We start from the raw sequence: 17,506 nt of genomic DNA on the forward strand, positions 1-17,506 counted from the left end.
CTTTTTTATTAATAGCCATGCCAGTGGATGTAAGTAGTATTTCATTGTGGTTCCAACTTGCACTTTGTTTGTTTGTTCGTTCGTTCGTTTGTTTTGAGACAGAGTTTCACTCTTATTGCCCAGGCTGGAGTGCAATGGTGCGATCTTGGCTCACTGCAACCTCTGCCTCCCAGGTTCAAGCAATTCTCTTGCCTCAGCCACTGTAGCTGGGATTACAGGTGCGCACCACCATGCCCAGCTAATTTTTTGTATTGTTAGTAGAAATGGGGTTTCACTATGTTGGCCAGGCTGGTCTCGAATTCCTGACCTCAGGCGATCCACCCACCTCAGCCTCCCAAAATGCTGGGATTACAGGTGTGAGCCACTGCGCCCAGCTTGATTTGCACCTTCTTAGTGACTAATTATGTTGAGCATCCTTTCATGATTGGCCATTTGTATATCTTTGAAGAAACGTCTATTCAAATCTTTTGTCCACTTTAAAATTGTTATTTATCTTTTTATTATTGTGTTGTAGAAGTTCTTTAGATATTCTAGTTATAAGTTCCTTATCAGATATATGAATTGTAGATATTTTCTCACAATCTGTGGGTTTTTTCACTTTCTAAATGGTGTCTTGAAGCACAAGTTTTCAAATTTGATGAAATTCAATTTATCTGTTCTTTCTTTTGTTGCTTTTGTTTTGTGTGTTATATCTAAGAAACCATTGCCTAATCCAAGGTCACAAAGATTTACTCCTGATTTTTACTGCTATGATTTTTATAGTTTTATCTCCTGCATTTAAATTTACAACCCATTTGAGTTAATTTTATGTATGATATTAGGAAGAGGTCTAGTTTCATTCTCTTGAACGTGAATAGCCAGTTGTTACAGCACTATTTGTTGAAAAGACATTTTCACCATTGAATTGTCTTGGTACCCTTGAAATAAATCATTATTTTGTCAAATGCTTTTTCTGCATCTATTGAGATGGTCACATGATTTTTGTTTCCCTTATTAGTTAATATTCATTATAAACATGACTTTTTAGTGACTACTATTATATGATATAGAATTTTTAGAAATATAGCCTTTTTGTAGGCATTTAGTTTGCTTCTAACTTTTTTGCTTTTACAAATAGCATAGCAGGGACTAAATTGTTTACTTCTTCTCTAATCATTTCCTTAGAAAAAATTCCCAGTGGTGAAATTCCTGGTCTAAGGCTGTGAACACTTTGAAGACTTCTGATGTATAAGAACAACATATATAGAAAGCAAATCGTAGATATTAGAACACGAAGAGATTTTTCACAGGATTCAGTAAAGCTCTCTCATGTCACAGATAAGGAAACAAACTCAGAAAGATAGAGTGCCTTGCTCATAGTCACACAGAGGGTTAGTAATCATCTAATGAACACACCAAGCTTATTGTAGGCTTTAAAATTCCTAGGATTCTTGGATTTGGCACTTTCAAGATAAAAGGACTTTGTTGAAGGTTCTGGAGTAGTTTGCTTATTAATTGAGGCTTTAGAATTGTGAAAGAACTAATCCATCTCTAAAGAATGAACCATTTTCTTACCATATACCAAATTATGGCAAGTAATACTCTGAAATGAAAATATAACCAAAATCATAAAATTCTTAGTTTAATCCTTCCATTTTCCAAAGGACATACTACTGCTTTACCTGCTGATATGTGTGGCATTCTTCCTTATTATCTTTCTGGCATTGAAATGTGTATAAGCACTCCTGAAAGTCTACACAGTGGTTCAAAATTTTGCAGAGGTTTATTACAGTTTCAGAAACTTTTTAAAACAGGCTGAAATAGATGCTTCAGGTTTCAAGTTCTGATGGTTGTTTGCTTCAGGGAAGTCCAAAGAAACAGAATATAATTTGTTGGAAGGATTTATTGAGGGAGTGCTCTCAGGTAAGAACAGAATGAGGGTCAGAGGAAGGAGCTCAACAAAGATGTGGTCTCAGCTGGAGTCAAGCTTCGCCTGCTCTCACGGGGGACTCTGGAGCATGAATTGCACCGCAGAGTTGTTCCTGCCTTTTGTAGTCCCCCTTATCAGTCTGTCATTCATTCTTTGTTGTCAGGAGGGGCTGGTGGGTAACCTCTCTGGCAAGACTGCTGTTGTTTTTTTGTTGTTGTTGTTTGGCCAAAGGCAATTGCCCAGAGATGGGGCAGCTGCTAGCCATTAGCAAACAGCCCTCGCCCGAGTTGGGGATGGGTGCGCTGGGAAGGAGATCTGAGCGAGGCCCCAACAGTATTCACTACAACAGCCATGCAGGGGATGCAGTTCTTTCCTCTGTGCTGCCTCGGGCACTCGTTACTAGTGAGCTAAAAGCAAATAATACCATCATCCCACAAGTCACAACAGACACACAGCAGGATATAGTAACTCCCTAAGCAGAAGTTATGGCTATACACATAATCCCTCTACTATGCTGTGTTTTCCTTTTGGGATCTAGAAAGCAACTGAAAAACACTTTTTCCAAGCCATAGTGTTCTACTGTTACAATTTGAGTTTCTAATCTCAGGCATGACATAGTAGAAGTATTTGATGATAATACTAAGACTCCCATTTGTGTCTCATGTACTTGATAGATTTTCCAGTTATTCCCAAATGCTGCAAGATTTTTATAAATTTCTCTGTGTTAAAACATCAAAAGGAGCCAACAGGCTCTTGGCCTGGGATGGTGAGCTCAGTGAAGGGGTCGAGCTTTAGCAGGGGTGGTGGGGCCGGTCTGTGCTAACTCTTATGGAAGGTGCCTCAGCCTTGGTCATTCACTCATTCTCTGCCGAAAAGAGAATGGGTGTCATCAGCTGGTGGTCAAGGAGGGTTATAGGAGAGAAGTCAATGCGGAGAAAGAAATTGGGAAGGGTGCTGGGCTGCTTCAAGTTGAAGTGTAAGGCTGATTGCAGGAGGGAGCAGGTGAGCTCCTGGTACCGACACTGGGCAAGTGGATCCCACTGTCCCTGTGTGTCTCTCCTGTAAGAGGGGTGATTGCTTCAGTCATACCAGCAATGTGTATGCATGCACTCAATCATTCATTCTTCAGCATATTTATTAAGCACCTTCTGTGTGCTGGGCTCTGGAGAAGAAGAATCAACCCAGGCCCTGGTCCTTGAGAAGTTTGTGTTCTGGTGGTCAAGGCAGAAAGGGAACAGATAGAAAGTGTTCCTGTGGGAGACCTGCACGTGAGAGGGGAGGAAGAGGAGTAGGCAGAGATGCACACAGGAGGGGCACTTGGTAGAGCCGTTCACAGGCTGGGCTGTCTGCCTCACACAGCATGTTGGCGGATCTCGCAGAGCACTTGATAGCAAGTTCAAATGGAGTGAAAGCCGAGGTCCCCTCCACAGGGAGAAATCAGGTCCTCTGGGCCCCAGACCAGCAGAGAAAACCTGTTTCAGCCAAAGCAGACAGTGGCAATGGCCTCTCGGGATACTGTTTCTGCTCATCAGCACTTTTAAAAGTCCAGTGAGCCCATTTAACAAAGTTGTCCTGTTGTCTCTCACAGGGAGAAGTTGTGGAATACGTGGATGACCTCTTAGAACTGGAGGAAACCAGCTAGCCCGCAGCAACCAAAGGGACTTCCTCTTGACGTTCAGGAAACACAGATTCTTCGTCCTTTTCCCAACAGCCCAGTCTGTTGATACCTCAGAGCCTTCCCTTTACTCCCCGAAGTGAAAGGGAAGCCCCCATCTCTCTCACTACATGTCACCAGGGGTGAGCCTGCCTTTCCCGTCTTCACACCTGCCACCTCGTGTTCACACCTATCTTTCTTACCTTCTTTTTGAGATGGAGTCTCGCTCTGTCACCCAGGCTGGAGTCCTTTGGCACGTTCTCGGCTCACTGCAACCTCTGCCTCCTGGGTTCAAGCGATTCTCCTGCCTCAGCCTCCCAAGTACCTGGGATTACGGGCATGTGCCACCACGCCTGGCTAATTTTGTATTTTCAGTCGAGACGGGGTTTCGCCATGTTGGCCAGGCTGGTCTTGAACTCTTGACTTCAGGTGATCCACCTGCCTTGGCCTCCCACAGTACTGGGATGACAGGTGTGAGCCACCGTGCCCGGCCTCTTTCTCACCTTTACACCTGTCTTCTTATCCTCACATCTGTTTTCACACCTTCACCCCTGTCTTTCTCATGTTCACACTTGTCTTCCCCATGTTCATACCTGCCTTTCTCACCATTTTGGTTTGAAGGACAGTCTTCTCTGGCTTGTTTTTTTGTTTTGTTTCTTTTTTTTTTTCCCCAGAAAATCAGTATTATTTTTTAAATAAGAAAAACATTCCTAAAAGATGATAATTGTGAAAACCTCCTTTGGCTTGTTTGCTCTTCCAGATTTTAGTCTCCTTTCTCCCCATCCAGGAAAGATGGTGGAAGACAAAGGCTAAATTTCTCCAGCCTCACAGTGGTCTTCACTTGGTCTGACTTGTACCAATTCTAGCACCCACTGAAAAACAAGTTGAGTAGAGAGTGTAGAGTACAGAAATGTGGCTTTTGCCCCACTTTGCATCTCCAAAATTACAACGGTTGGCCAATCCCATTTGAGGACAATGCTTAGTTGTAAGTCTCCGAGATGGAAAAAGAAGAAAGTCAGAGCTGTCTAGTTTCATTTATTCTTTCAGTAAATATTTATTGAGTACCTACTGTGTGCCAGGCATTGACCAGGGAACTACAGATACTTCATCGAATAACAGGGGAAAGTTCCCTGTGCTCATGGAGCTTACATTCTACAGGGAGAAAGAGATAGCCAATACATAGGAATAAATATATACAAGGTATCATACAGTGATAATTGCTATGGAGAAAAATAAAGCAGGGGAGGGAGTAAGAAATCTTAGAGATGAGGCTGCAGTTTTAAATGGGGCCTCACTGGGAAAGTGACGTTAGAGCAGAGACGGGAAGTGGATCCTGGCCAAGGCATTGGAGGCAGAGGAACAGGATGTGCAGTGCCCCTGCTCTGCATGGTCAGGGAAGAGCAGGGAGACCCAGCAGAGTCATGGGCAGGGGAGAATGGAAGGAGAGACGGCTGGGGAGGAGGTCAGGTGGTGGAGGGCCTTGACTTGGCTTCTGCTGAGTGAGATGGGAGCCACTGGAGGGTTTGAACAGAGGAGTGCCTTGATTGATTTATATTTTGCAAGGGTCATTCTAGCTGCCATATTGTGAAAAACTTTAGTGGACAAGGGCAGAAGGAAGAGGGAAGACCTGTTAGGAAGCTGCTGCAAGATTCCAGTCTTGGGCCTGGGCCACAGCAACAGCACTGGCCAAATCTCTGGATTTATTTTGAAAGCAGAGCCAATAGGATTTGCTGAGAGGTTGAATGTGCAGTGTGAGAGAAGGAAGAGTTAATGATGACATTAAGGTTTTCGGCCTGAATAGCAGGAAAGATGGAGTTACCAGTTACTGAAACGGAAGGATGGGCTGGGTAAGTAAGGAATTTGGTGCAAAGCAGGCTGTCTGTGGTTGGAATGGGAGGTTCTGGCTGCAAATCAAAGTGGAGAGTTTTCTCGGGTCAGGTCTGCAGCAGAGCTCGAGACAGGGATCTGAATGCACTTGGTTTATTGTGGGGGGTGCTCTCGGAACCTGTGAAAGCCTCTATCAGTCATTTATTGGCTGTGAGAAGTTCTCTGGGAGTGCTGGTACATTTGAAGGCAAGTGGCTTCAGTTGAGGGCAAGTCTCTGGAAAAGAGGCTGTAGGCATCTGGCGGCTACCATGCATGGTAGTGTGTTGGTGGGTGTGGGGTCCTGGGAACTGGCTCTGTGAAGGGATCTGGCAGGGCACCACAGCGCCCCCTACTGAACCATCAGCATGTCAGTGGCATTTAAAGCCATGCGGCTGGAGGGGCCACTGAGATTGTCTTTGAGTATGACGGAGAAGCAACAGAAAAGAGCCATGGATGGAGCCCTTGGGCTCTCTGGGAAATCAGAAATCAGCCAAAGAGACTGAGAAGGAGTTACCTTAAGGTCAGAGAACACCAAGAGAGTGTGGTGTTCTGGAAGCTGAGCTTTCTTTATTCAGGCTCATTCCCTTCCCCAAAGAAGCCACTTGCGTAGTTGGGCCCCTCCAGGGTTGAAGGCAAGAGGAGAAAGGCACAGCGTTTGGGAAACAAGGCTTGTCCTGCAATAGCCTGGGAAGGAATAAAAGGAGAGAGTGTTTGGGTTTTTGTGTAATGGTGGTTAATCGGGGTGGAACACTCACACACTGTGCTTTTTCTGGGCTTTCCTTATCTCTCAGAACACTACCAACCTCGGGGAACTCGGGCACATCCATCTATTTCTCCTTCAGTTCTATCCTGCTTCCCTCATCCCTCTGACACCATGTCCTCACTCACCTGCACAAGAATCCCTGCATCAGGTTCTCTTTTGAGGGTGCCCAACCCAGGACAGTCCCCTGCCACTTCTGTCTTGGGCTGAAGTCGCCCATGTCCGCAGAGTCTGTACTCCCAGCGGGGGTGTTTGACCCGAAGAGTCAGTGTTATTACTGGTGGATGCACCATGTCCACAGCAGCCCCCCAATCCCAGCGATGCGTCAGATCTTACGTGGCTTCCTGCTGGAGGAGATGGCCTTTGCCCACGGGATGCCGGGTTCTCCTTTATTTCCTCACCCCACCCACTACTCCACCAGAGAAACTTCCTTTTGAACTCAGTGGGGAAGAGGGTGATGAGACAGGACTAGAAAGTAGTGGAGGACCCAGCGAGTGGATGCCCTGCTCCGGGATTCCTGAGTCTGTAAATAGTGTGCCCAGCAGCTGTGAACTCCCCTTATAGCCCTGGGCTGCAATGTCCTTCCCAGCTGTGTGAGACAATGAAAGCCGACGTCCACAGGGACCCAGGCTGGGTTGGGTGTTGTGACTTACTCCACCTCTGTGCCCTGCAGAGGTCCCGTTGGGTCCTTGTCTTGTGAGCTTGGGGTGAGCTTTCTGTACATGATGTTGTTCCACATATGGGTTGAGTTGGCATGGTAGGGGGTCCTCGTTTACTCTCTGAAGTTGGCCTCCTTTCACTGGGGATTGAAAAGCACCTCCACCCCTACCCTAGCGATGTCCCCTGAGGACCCTGGTGATAGTACAGTCAATATTGTCAGTACTTTGCTTTGATTGAAGGCTGTGGAGCTGAGTTACCAAAATTTCTATTTCAAAGGAAACCAAACCTTAAAAAAAAAAAAAAAAAGTGGGCTGGTTCTTCCAAACCTACCGTGAAACCCTGATGTGCAGGCTGCACTCAATGACCTCAACCCAACACCTCCCTGTGTTTCTTGGAAGAGCCTAGAAGATTCCTGGATTGAGACCCCATTGGTTCAGCCTCAGTCTGGCCTGTCTTGAAAAAAACAAACACATTTGTAAGCTTTGTGGGAGCTTCCAGGCCCGCTGTAAGACGCCTCGCTTGTCCTTTGACCCATCAGCATGGAGTTCAGTGGTTGCTCTTTGGTTCTGCAGGCTGGTGGGGAGGCCGCCCATCGTGGTGGGGCATCTGTCCAGCCCCATTGCCACTCAGGGCATCCAAGCAGGAGGCACCGCTGGGAAGGGTCTAAAGATACTCCTTGTGGCCACTGCTACTGTTCACATTTGACTTGCGGAGAAGTGAAGGGCTGAGGGGAGGTTTGTGTACACACATGTAATTAAAAGTGACTAACTGACCGAAGTGAGCACATACCAACATATGCAACATACTAATATCTTCCTGATTTTTGAGACTTTCTAATTACTACAACTAACCTGTTGTGCTCACCTCTGGAATTCAGAAAGAGAGCCACTGCGAGCACTGACCACAAGGGCTGCCTTACGAAGGAAATGTGTGCTTTCAGTTCTTATTAGGGGAATTTTAAGAGCACAAAAATTTTATTGAACCCACCTCAGTGGCAAACAGAAAATGATTTGTTAGATTGTCAGTGCGAAGGGGTTTATTATGACTGCTGGTGGAATAAACAGTGACCGGTTTCTGCCAACATTTATGGAAATAACGTTTCTAAGTTTTAAATGTGAGCTGTAAACCGAAGCCACTTCAGTTAAAAAAAAAAATCAATACTTAAACTGTAGGGAAAAAGTGGATCGGTGCCAGAGAAAACATTATTTAATAGTGTCGGAACATGGAACTGCAACACAGTTTGTAGCAAGGCACTGAGAAAAACCCACAACTAATCCTTCATCGCAGCTGTCTGAACTCTTGATCATCTGCCATCCCCCAAACAGGGACTTCTTTTTTTCTGGTGACTCCAGGCCTGAATGACCTAGTGTGGAGAGTTTAAACTATGTACAAGGGAGGAAAGAAAAAACGGAAAGGAACCTTAAGTAAGCCTCAGCCAAAGGTTTTATGCATGGGACTTCCTGTGCCTGCAGCCAGGGGCAAGACCGATCCCCATGCCTGTCCCCATGACATCTCCCTGAAAGAGAAGACACCATGACAGCCCGGCTTTGCCTTGACTGACCCACTCCTACCCCAGAAATAAGAATCAAGAGCAGCCATGGTTATCCTTGGCCGGCCACATATCCTGGCACCTGACACTGTCCCCACACAAATAGCTGACTTTCGTTGCTTGTTGAATGAATGAGTTGGCTGTATATCCTCTTGGAGCTAGCAGGTAAGATATTAGTGCCTCATTTTATAAGAAGAGAATAGGAAGGAAGTAAGCAATTTGGCCAACAGACACAAGATAAAGATTCCAGAGTTTTATCTCCCACTTTAGGGTGGCAGTCAGTAGGCCAAACTCCAAAGGCCACTGCTGATGTCTTTCTCTGCCTCCTCTCTTTGGGTTAGTGTGGTATGTACAAGCTCACTCTTGTTGAAAATTAGAACTCAGAAAATAGTTGAAAACAAAAGCTTTTTGTTTTTTTACATCACATTAAATGTTTTACTTTGCTTATTCTCTATTTTCTGTTCTATCCACTGGACAGGGATGTCTTCACCACATTCTAGAAGCTGTGTTATAATGAGCTCTGTTTTCTCAGGTCTGTGAAATTTCTGACATTCATCTAACAAAGTAGAAACTTCACACCAGGGACTCCTGGATCTCATGCAGGAGGACTGGTCCTTGCTAGCCATGAGCTGGCTGAGGTCCTGTCAGGCAGTAGAGGCTCATGCCTCTCCCCAGGAAGATTGTCTTTCAGAGGAGATCTGGAATCCCACTAGGAAAAACATTTGGAATCTGTTTCAAACAGGGACCCAACGCATCTTCAGGCGTGACTGTCAACAGCAACTATGCTCCATGCATGCCACTAAGGGGCAGGCAGGAGAAAGAATAGTAGAAGGAGGCAGGTGGAAAGAGTAAGGAACCAGCCAGCACAAAAAGAAGTCCATGTTTTGGAGAGTTCAAACAGCTGTCTGAAGAAGAGGTGGAGGACATGGAGATGAGCCCAAGAATTCCAGAGGATGTGGTGAAAAAATCTGGACTGAGGAGGAGAGGAGGTGCAGGGAATAACAGTTGAGTTGATGGATGTCTTAGGTCAGAATCCTTTGAAGCAAGGGAAGTGATGCGGTGCTCTCAAGAGAAGGGGTGTGAGGGAAGCAGGAAGGAGCTAGTAAGGATGTGTCTTCAGTTGGAGACTGGCTTCAGCCTGATCTCATGGGAGCTCTGGAGCATGAATCACATTGGAGTTGGTCCCACCTTGAGGCAAGGAGGCCAGCCTTTTGCATTCCCATGACAGCTGGTCATTGGTTATAGGCTGCCCTAGCAGAGTATAAGGTGGTCTAACTTCTTGGGTGAGGGAACTCCCAGTAGGCCAAGGGCATTTCTCTGCACTGGAAGGGTACACTTATGTGCTTATGAGCATTTTAGCAGCCAACACTCAGGGCAGCTGGAAGATGGGGTCACCTACCTAGCAAAGGGGACCTGGGAGGGGCATCAACAATGTCCACAACATTGGAAGGCTTGGGAGGCGTGGATCTGTGGTGGTCATGGACGTGAAAATGGACGTAAGGCAGATGGGATTGGTGCTGATGGTGTCTGAGCTGGATTTGCTAGTTGCCCTTCCACATCTCTTCCAACATGCCCCTCCAACATGCCTGGTGTCCCAGGAGCCTGACCTCTATGGTTCCATTGCCTGGACTTCTTCACCCTCTGATTTCCAGTTGCCACTGGGACATGCCAGCAAGAGATGGCAGGGTGAGACAAGGTCTGGGTCCTTAAAATCTTTGCTTCCTCCAGGCCACAGTTGGACACTGGCTGCATTCTCTTTGAGGCCAGAGCCCTTGTCCTGCAGGGCCTTTCCTATTGCTGAGCTCTTGTTGGCTCCCTAACAGGTCCCCACCATCCCTTGATGGTTCCCCTAACTCTCCCCACACCTTTGTGAACAGTCCCTTCAGCTAACCCTCTAATTACTCCTTTGAGTGTCCTGTGAAGAGAAAGGGGATAATCAGTTCTCTCTTAGGCCAGCGCTTCTCAAGCTTTACCATTCATGCCCGCCACCTGGGCATCCTGTTAGATGCAGATCCTGATTCAGCAGTCCTGGGGTGCGGCCTGAGATTGTGTACTTGCTTGCAGTGCCTGGGCTACCGGGGCAGGAGCCACACTTTGAATAGTGAGGTCCTGGGTGTTTCGTTGCAGTGAAGTGAGTGGTCTCTGGTTGGGGCAAGGAAGAGGGAAGTAGGGAGGGAGGAGGGGCAAGAGTGCCACAAACTTCCCTAAAATCCTGCTGCAGGAGGTAACATAGCTGAGAGTTAGGTTTAGAAAGGACAGTCTTAGATCTTAGATATAGTAAGTATTAAGACATTATTTTCAAGATTACTAGAGAATTTTTTTTTTTTTTTTAGATGGAGCCTTGCTCTGTGCCCCCAGACTGGAGTGCAGTAGCATGATCTCACTTCACTGCAACCTCCACCTCCCCGTTCAAGCAGTTCTCCTGCCACAGCCTCCCGAGTAGCTGGTACTACAAGCGTGCACTACCACGCCCAGCTAATTTTTGTATTTTTAGTACAGAAAAGGTTTCACCATGTTGGCCAGGCTGGTCTCGAACTCCTGACCTCAAGTGATCTGCCTGCCTCAGCCTCCCAATGTGCTGGGATTACCAGTGTGAGCCACTGTGCCCAGTGAGATTTTTTTTTTTTTTAAACCATGGTGCAGTAGCCTAGAAATAAAATACATTCAGCAACTGTTGGGGCAATAATTATTTATTTTAAATATCTCAGAAGCTTTGTGTTAATAGAACCCCCTCCCCCAATTTTCATGAGCATTAAACATTCACCATTCTCAAAACATGCATGACATACAATTTAGATTTATAGTATTTTAATCATTCCCTTTCAACATGCAGTTTTAGATTCTATAACATTAATTTAGAGGATACCACACCAATAAGATCTTAAAAACTGATGTGTTGGGTTTATTTCACAGTTCATGTCTACAAATAAAACATTTACATGTATTGATAATTTGTAATAAATTTATTAATACATGTGTATTAATATTGCCTATTTATTTGTTGGTACAAATTCAATGTTTTGGGTTATTCCATAATAATAGTTACTAACACAGTCCCAATGCTGGAACAGAGGTTATTTTATATAGTTAAAAATAGAAAAGTTATCTTGCAGTAGATTAGGATCTAATTTATAAATATATACAGTCTCTGGCTTTTATTCTATTATGTTTTGCTTTGGCTACATGCAGAAAGCATTTTATTCCTATTGTTCTTGACTTCATCTGATGCATAGGTATTCTAGTTGGTGCCTTCAGGCTTTATTTTACCCAACTATGGGGACTAAGATCTTCGATTATGCTGCTTTTCTTTATGGCTACTTCACCTAGTATTTTTCCAAAGCTTGCTGAAAAGAGGTGGCAGGGTAGAAAGCATGTTGTGAATTCTTTTTTCCTTAGGTAAAACACCACCAACAATTTTTCAATCATAAAAAAGATCAGGATTTCCCTCTACCACACAAAAACACTTAGACTCCTATGGTGTCTCAAAATAAATGTATTGTGTTCACCTTTTACCACTGGTAACTATTTCCAAGAAGGTGATTCATATTAGAAAAATATAACATGTTTCATTTCTGTGCCAACATACAGGAGACTATTGCAGGTGGCATTTGGGCAGCTTCAAATGCCACCTCAGCTGCACACAGCCATGCCTGACTTCCACACAACACACACCACATACTCATCTTCTGTGCCTTTAGGAGTTCAGCTGGCCTTGAAGTTCACATTTGAGCTTATTATAAACCAATAGGCTCTCAAACTTGAGTGCACATCAAAATCACCTGGAGGGCTTGTTAAAAACACAGAGAACCGGGCCCTACTCCCAGGGTTCCTGTTTCCTGAGTCTAGGGTGGGACTAGAGAATTTGCATCTCCAACAAATTCCCAGGTGATGCTGATGCTACTGGTCTGAGGACCACACTTTGAGAACCACTGCCATAAACCATACTGGCTGAGCCACCCTAAGAAATGATTTAGATGCCATGAAATGGGTTGCCCAACAGACAGGACGGATTCTGTTTCCACAGAGCTCCCGGTTTCCACACTAGAGAACAGATCAGCACAGATCATTTCACACTCTTTTACAGATTCTTCTGCTTCTCCATCAAGTATGTGCCCATACTTGATATCCTGGTGTTCGGCCCTCTGAAAACATTTCTTTTTTTTTTTTTCTCCCGTGTCATTCCCTCTTACTGGAGTTCAGAGAAATGGTTAATCCTGAGAGAGGAAACCAAGGACTGAGTTTTGTTAGTCCTGGCAAAAATTCCAAGACATTCCTAGGCACAGACTGGTCAAGGACAACTAGGCCACTGCTTCTGAGAGGAAATGGTACTTACTGGTACAAAGCTAACTTTGTTTTTAAAAAATAATAGCAAATCCTTAACCAGGAAAGATTGAAAATAAAATATAATAAATGATAGGCTGTCCCACAAAATGGAGGGAACAGAGGGGGATGTGTGTTTCTTCATTCCTCACCTCCCCCAATAAAATGTCAGTCTTAAATTCCCTCTAATTTCAAGAAACAATGAAAAAAGAAACCTCAGAGCTTCTGGACTGTGTCCTGGCTCTTGGTTCATCTGCCCTCAGCAACATCACAACATTAAAAGGAAACAACCCATTATTCTTCCATATTCCTCTCCCAATAATTCAATATCCATGTCCTAAATAATACTGCTCTCATACACTTGGTTTATCATGGCTATTTATAAAATTTCAGGGCATGAAGCTGGTGATCTTCTTTCTTCAAAAAGGTAATACTGTCATGTGGCCCACACCTGGAATCCTAGCACTTTGGGAGGCTAAGGAGGGAGGATCACTTGAGGTCAGGAGTTCTTGACCAGTCTGGCCAACATGGTGAAACTCCATTTCTACTAAAAATACAAAAAAATTTAGCTGGGCGTGGTGGTGCATGCCTGTAATCCCAGCTACTTGGGAGGCTGAGGCAGGAGAATTGCTTGAACTTGGGAGGCAGAGGTTGCAGGGAGCTCAGATTGTGCCACTGCACTCCAGTCTGGGCAACAGCATGAGACTCCATCTCAAAAAAAAAAAAAATAATAATAATAATAATAATACTGTGATGAAGGAAGAGGCGATTTTCAACCTCACACTGGAAACAGGGCCCAAGCACAGGTCTGGGATTAGTGTAGTCAATTCCACGGCAGATGGTGAAGACACTGATGTGAGTGATGATGCCACCAAAGCCTCCCTGCCCTCCCAGGTGCTCCAGAGACACTTCTCAGCCTATAAAACAAAGGGCTGAGGAAAACATGATGAGCCCCAGTCCACCTGCGTCATGCTCTAGTAAATTATCAGTGTGATGTGTCACAGTTATTTTCCTCCCCAGTGGCTTTGGGAGAACCCACTCCGAAGGTGCCTAGACCTTCTCCATCTCGATCTGCTGGTGGTAGTGCCGAGCCTGCCGCTGGCCAACATTCAGCTTGTACACGGAGCTCTTGTGCTGGTACTTGCGGTAGCCCCACACCATCCCCACACCTGCCAGGAGCAGCAGTAGGCACAGGACGGTGACAATGGTGGCGATCACAGGGCCTCTACTGAGGCCAGGACATCCGCCCCCCACACAGGACTCCAAGGTGGGATGAAGCTCCTCGCTTGTACCCGGCCCAGGGCCTTCCTGTCCAAAGAAGTCTTCAGACAGCAGGTATGGGAAGCTGTCCTGGATCTCAGGAGCAGTGGTTTCTCCTGGAGGCTGGGTGGTTGCCATGATCGTTGAGGGGATGTGGTTAGGTGTCTGCTTGACAGTGGTCGCTGTTAATATCTCCAGGGTGGAGCTGGTAAGCTCATAGGGCAGGGTGGCCATCGGAGACTCCTCTGTGGTGAATCTCCAGGATAGAGTTGACTGGTACTTGGTCAAGTCACCATCCCCATTGCCCTCAGTCTCGGACACACTCACGGGTCTGAGCGCCAAAGCTTCCACATCTAGCATTTGAGATGGAAGAACTGAACTATGGGTCATGCCCTCGCTTGGTGTGAGGGTGCTACTCCAGGGCTTCTTAACTTCCACAAGAATGGACTGATCAGGAGTAAGTAGGATGTTTTCATCTAGTCCTACTGACCCATCCCCTCTGTCCCCATCTTCTTCCTCTTCTGCCTCTGTCTTCCTCCAAGCCCCATCTGTCACAGGGTAGCCATCTAACCAGGACTCATCACTGCTGCTCACCACTGGATCCCCTGCCTTGCTATCATTCTTGCCCACAAATGGCCCCAAGGGACCATCCGTGTTGTCATAGATCACCTTAGTTTCAGGTTCACCTGGGACCAATTTTACACTACTGTGGTTGTCTCCAGCAGAAAACTGCTTTTTGGTGTCATCATCCACCTCCTTTTCCAACCCAGGCTTGTGGAAAGCCTCAGCAGGAAACCAGAACAAGTGCTTCTGGAGCAGCCGCGATCCTGGCGAGTCTGCAGAGACACTGCTCCCAGCGCCAGGCAAGCCTGTGGTTGGCACAAAGCCTTTATCCTGGGCTATGTTTTCTCTCCCCACAGAAATGGAGACCAGATGGTCCTGTTTTGGAGCCTTCTCAGACGAGTCTCCCTGACTCCTGTCCTCTTCTGCCTCTGTCCGGGAATCCTCCATGAGCTCTCTGAATGACACAGATCTGTCATCAGGGAAGTTATCTTCATAGTCAATGTGTGCCTCAGCCTCATCTGGAAGGAAAGTGGGAAAAACCTCATTAGCTCCAAAGGCACAGAGCCAGTATAGAACACAAGAAAAGGAAATTAAAAGCATAAGGGCTGGGACAGAATAAATAATACTGTTATTATTCACAGATGATATGACTGTGTATCATAGATAAACCCAAACAATCTACATATGAACATTACAATTAACTACAATTAACATCTGAGCTTAGACCGGGCATGATGGCTCACATCTGTAATCCCAGCACTTTGGGAGGTCCAGGCAGGTGGATCACTTGAAGCCAGGAGTTCGAGACCAGCCTGGTCAACATGGCGAACCCCCATCTCTAATAAAATACCAAAAAAATAGCCAGGCATAGTGGCATATGCCTGTAATCCCAGCTATTCAGGAGGATGAGACATGAGAATTGCTTTAACCCAGAAGGTGGAGGTTGCAGTGAGCCAAGATCACATCACTGCACTCCAGCCTGGGTGATAGAGTGAGACTCAAAAACAAAAACAACAACTCAAAAACAACAACAACAAAAAATGTGACTTTATTAGGGATACTAGGTCTACAGTAAATATAAACATCAATTGAATTTCTAAATCTTGTCAATAAATAGAAAATTAAAATTTAAAAGGATGCCATTTACAATAACATTAAAAAAAACCAAACACATAGGAATAAATCTAACAAAAGATGTGCAAGACTTCTACATGGAATGATATAAGACATTGCTGAGCAAAATTAAAGAAGACTTAAATGAATGGAGGAATAGATCATGATCATGTACCAGAAGGCTCAAGATTGCTAAGTTGGCAATTCTGTCCAAATTGATCTATACAGATCTAATACAATTCTAATAAAAAATCTCAGACATTAACTGAATGCTAAAGTTTATGGAAATGCAATGAACCAAGAATAGACAAGGCAATATTGAAAAACAAGGAAAAGCTGGAAGACATATGCAAAACATTTCAAGATTTACTATAAAACTGAATTACCTTTTAAGGCTGTGGTATTGGCACAAGGACAGATAATTAGATTACATTAAAATTAAGATCTTCTGTTCATTAAAAGCTACCACGAAGAGAGTTACAATGCAAGGCAGAGTTAGAGAAGATATCTGCAACACATATAACTCCAAAGGGCTCGTATCCAGAATTTAAAAAGGACTCCCACAAATCTATACTAAGTAGATAGACAAACCATAGAAAAATTGGCAAGATATTTGAATTGGCACATCATCAGAAACATATCAGACTAGTCATTAAACGTGGAAAGAAGCTCAACCTCACTAGTAAGATAGTCATAATGAGATACCATTGCATAGCACCAGAATGGCTAAAATTAAACAGATCGACAATATCAAATGTTAACTAGGATATACAGCACTGTTAGTGGGAGTGTGAACTGGAACAACCACGATGGAAAACTGTTTGTGCATCTCTACTAAAATTGAACATATGGATGCTCCATGACACAGCAATTCCACTCCTAAATATACACTTAACAGTAATGTGTGCATATGGGCACCAAAAGACATGCCTAAGAATGTTCATAATCGTAAAAAACTGGAAGCAATTCGAGTGTCCATTAACTGCAGAACCGGTACATCAATTACAGGATACTCAAACAATGCAAATCTGTACATCAATAAACATGAACCAACCACTGCTTCCCACAACAAAACAGATAAATTGCATGGCCATAATGTTAAGCCAGGCACAAAAGAGCACACTCTGTGTTGATTCTATTTATATAAAGTTAAAAAACAGGCAGAATTAATCTATGGATGTCGAAACTCAGGATGGTGGTTACACTTGGGTAAGAGAGAAGGGGTGATGACTGGGTCTGGTACAAACAGGACTTTTAGGGTGCTGGCAATATTTGATTTCTTCACTGTGTCAAGGCCTAAATATCTGTGTTTATGCTTGATAAACACTTGGTTTGTTGCCTTATGATTTGTATGTATTTTATAATTAAGTTAAAAATGCATCTTTTTTTTTTTTTTTAAAGACAGAGTCTCTCTCTGTCTCCTAGGCTGGAGTGCAATGGCGCAATCTAGGCTCACTGCAACCTCCACCTCCCGAGTTCAAGCGATTCTCCTGCCTCAGCCTCCCGAGTAGCTGGGATTACAGGTGCACACCACCATGCCCAGGTAATTTTTGTATTTTTAGTAGAGACAGGGTTTCACCATGTTGGTCAGGCTGGTCTCAAATTCCTGACTTCATGATCCGCCCATCCCTCGGCCTCCCAAAGTGCTGGGATTACAGTCATGAGTCACCACGCCCGGCCCCCAATGCATCTTTTAAAACACTGATTTGTTCTTTGTAAAACTTCCAAGTCATGGGATGATGCTGTAAAGTATTCTGAATCCAACTGAATAAGATTCAATAGAGCCCCACAACTAGGAGCCCAGAATGTAAGGACAGTCCGACGAGAGGGGAATCAACTGGTCAGGAAAGC

General features: G+C 44.8%; 2 protein-coding genes across 3 annotated transcripts in view; one reads left to right on the forward strand and one right to left on the reverse strand.

The window, feature by feature from the left end:
- CRTAP (cartilage associated protein) overlaps positions 1-6,148 on the forward strand; it is a 28,864-nt gene extending 22,716 nt beyond the window's left edge. Inside the window, exon 7 of the mRNA XM_003895231.5 lies at positions 3,498-6,148. Within this exon, the coding sequence (XP_003895280.1) occupies positions 3,498-3,551 (54 nt within the window). The 3' untranslated portion in view covers positions 3,552-6,148. The remainder of the gene's footprint in view (positions 1-3,497) is intronic.
- Positions 6,149-11,072: 4,924 nt separating this feature from the next.
- Positions 11,073-17,506, reverse strand: part of SUSD5 (sushi domain containing 5) — a 69,282-nt gene continuing 62,848 nt past the window's right edge. The window contains exon 5 of one of the 2 annotated variants that reach the window (XM_003895232.4): positions 11,073-15,060. In XM_003895232.4, coding sequence (XP_003895281.2) covers positions 13,769-15,060 — 1,292 coding nt within the window. In that variant the 3' untranslated portion in view covers positions 11,073-13,768. The remainder of the gene's footprint in view (positions 15,061-17,506) is intronic. The other variant, XM_031663792.1, reaches the window with a different exon arrangement.

This window comes from Papio anubis, chromosome 2, assembly GCF_008728515.1.
Source record: "Papio anubis isolate 15944 chromosome 2, Panubis1.0, whole genome shotgun sequence".
In the NCBI taxonomy this organism is placed as follows: domain Eukaryota; kingdom Metazoa; phylum Chordata; class Mammalia; order Primates; family Cercopithecidae; genus Papio; species Papio anubis.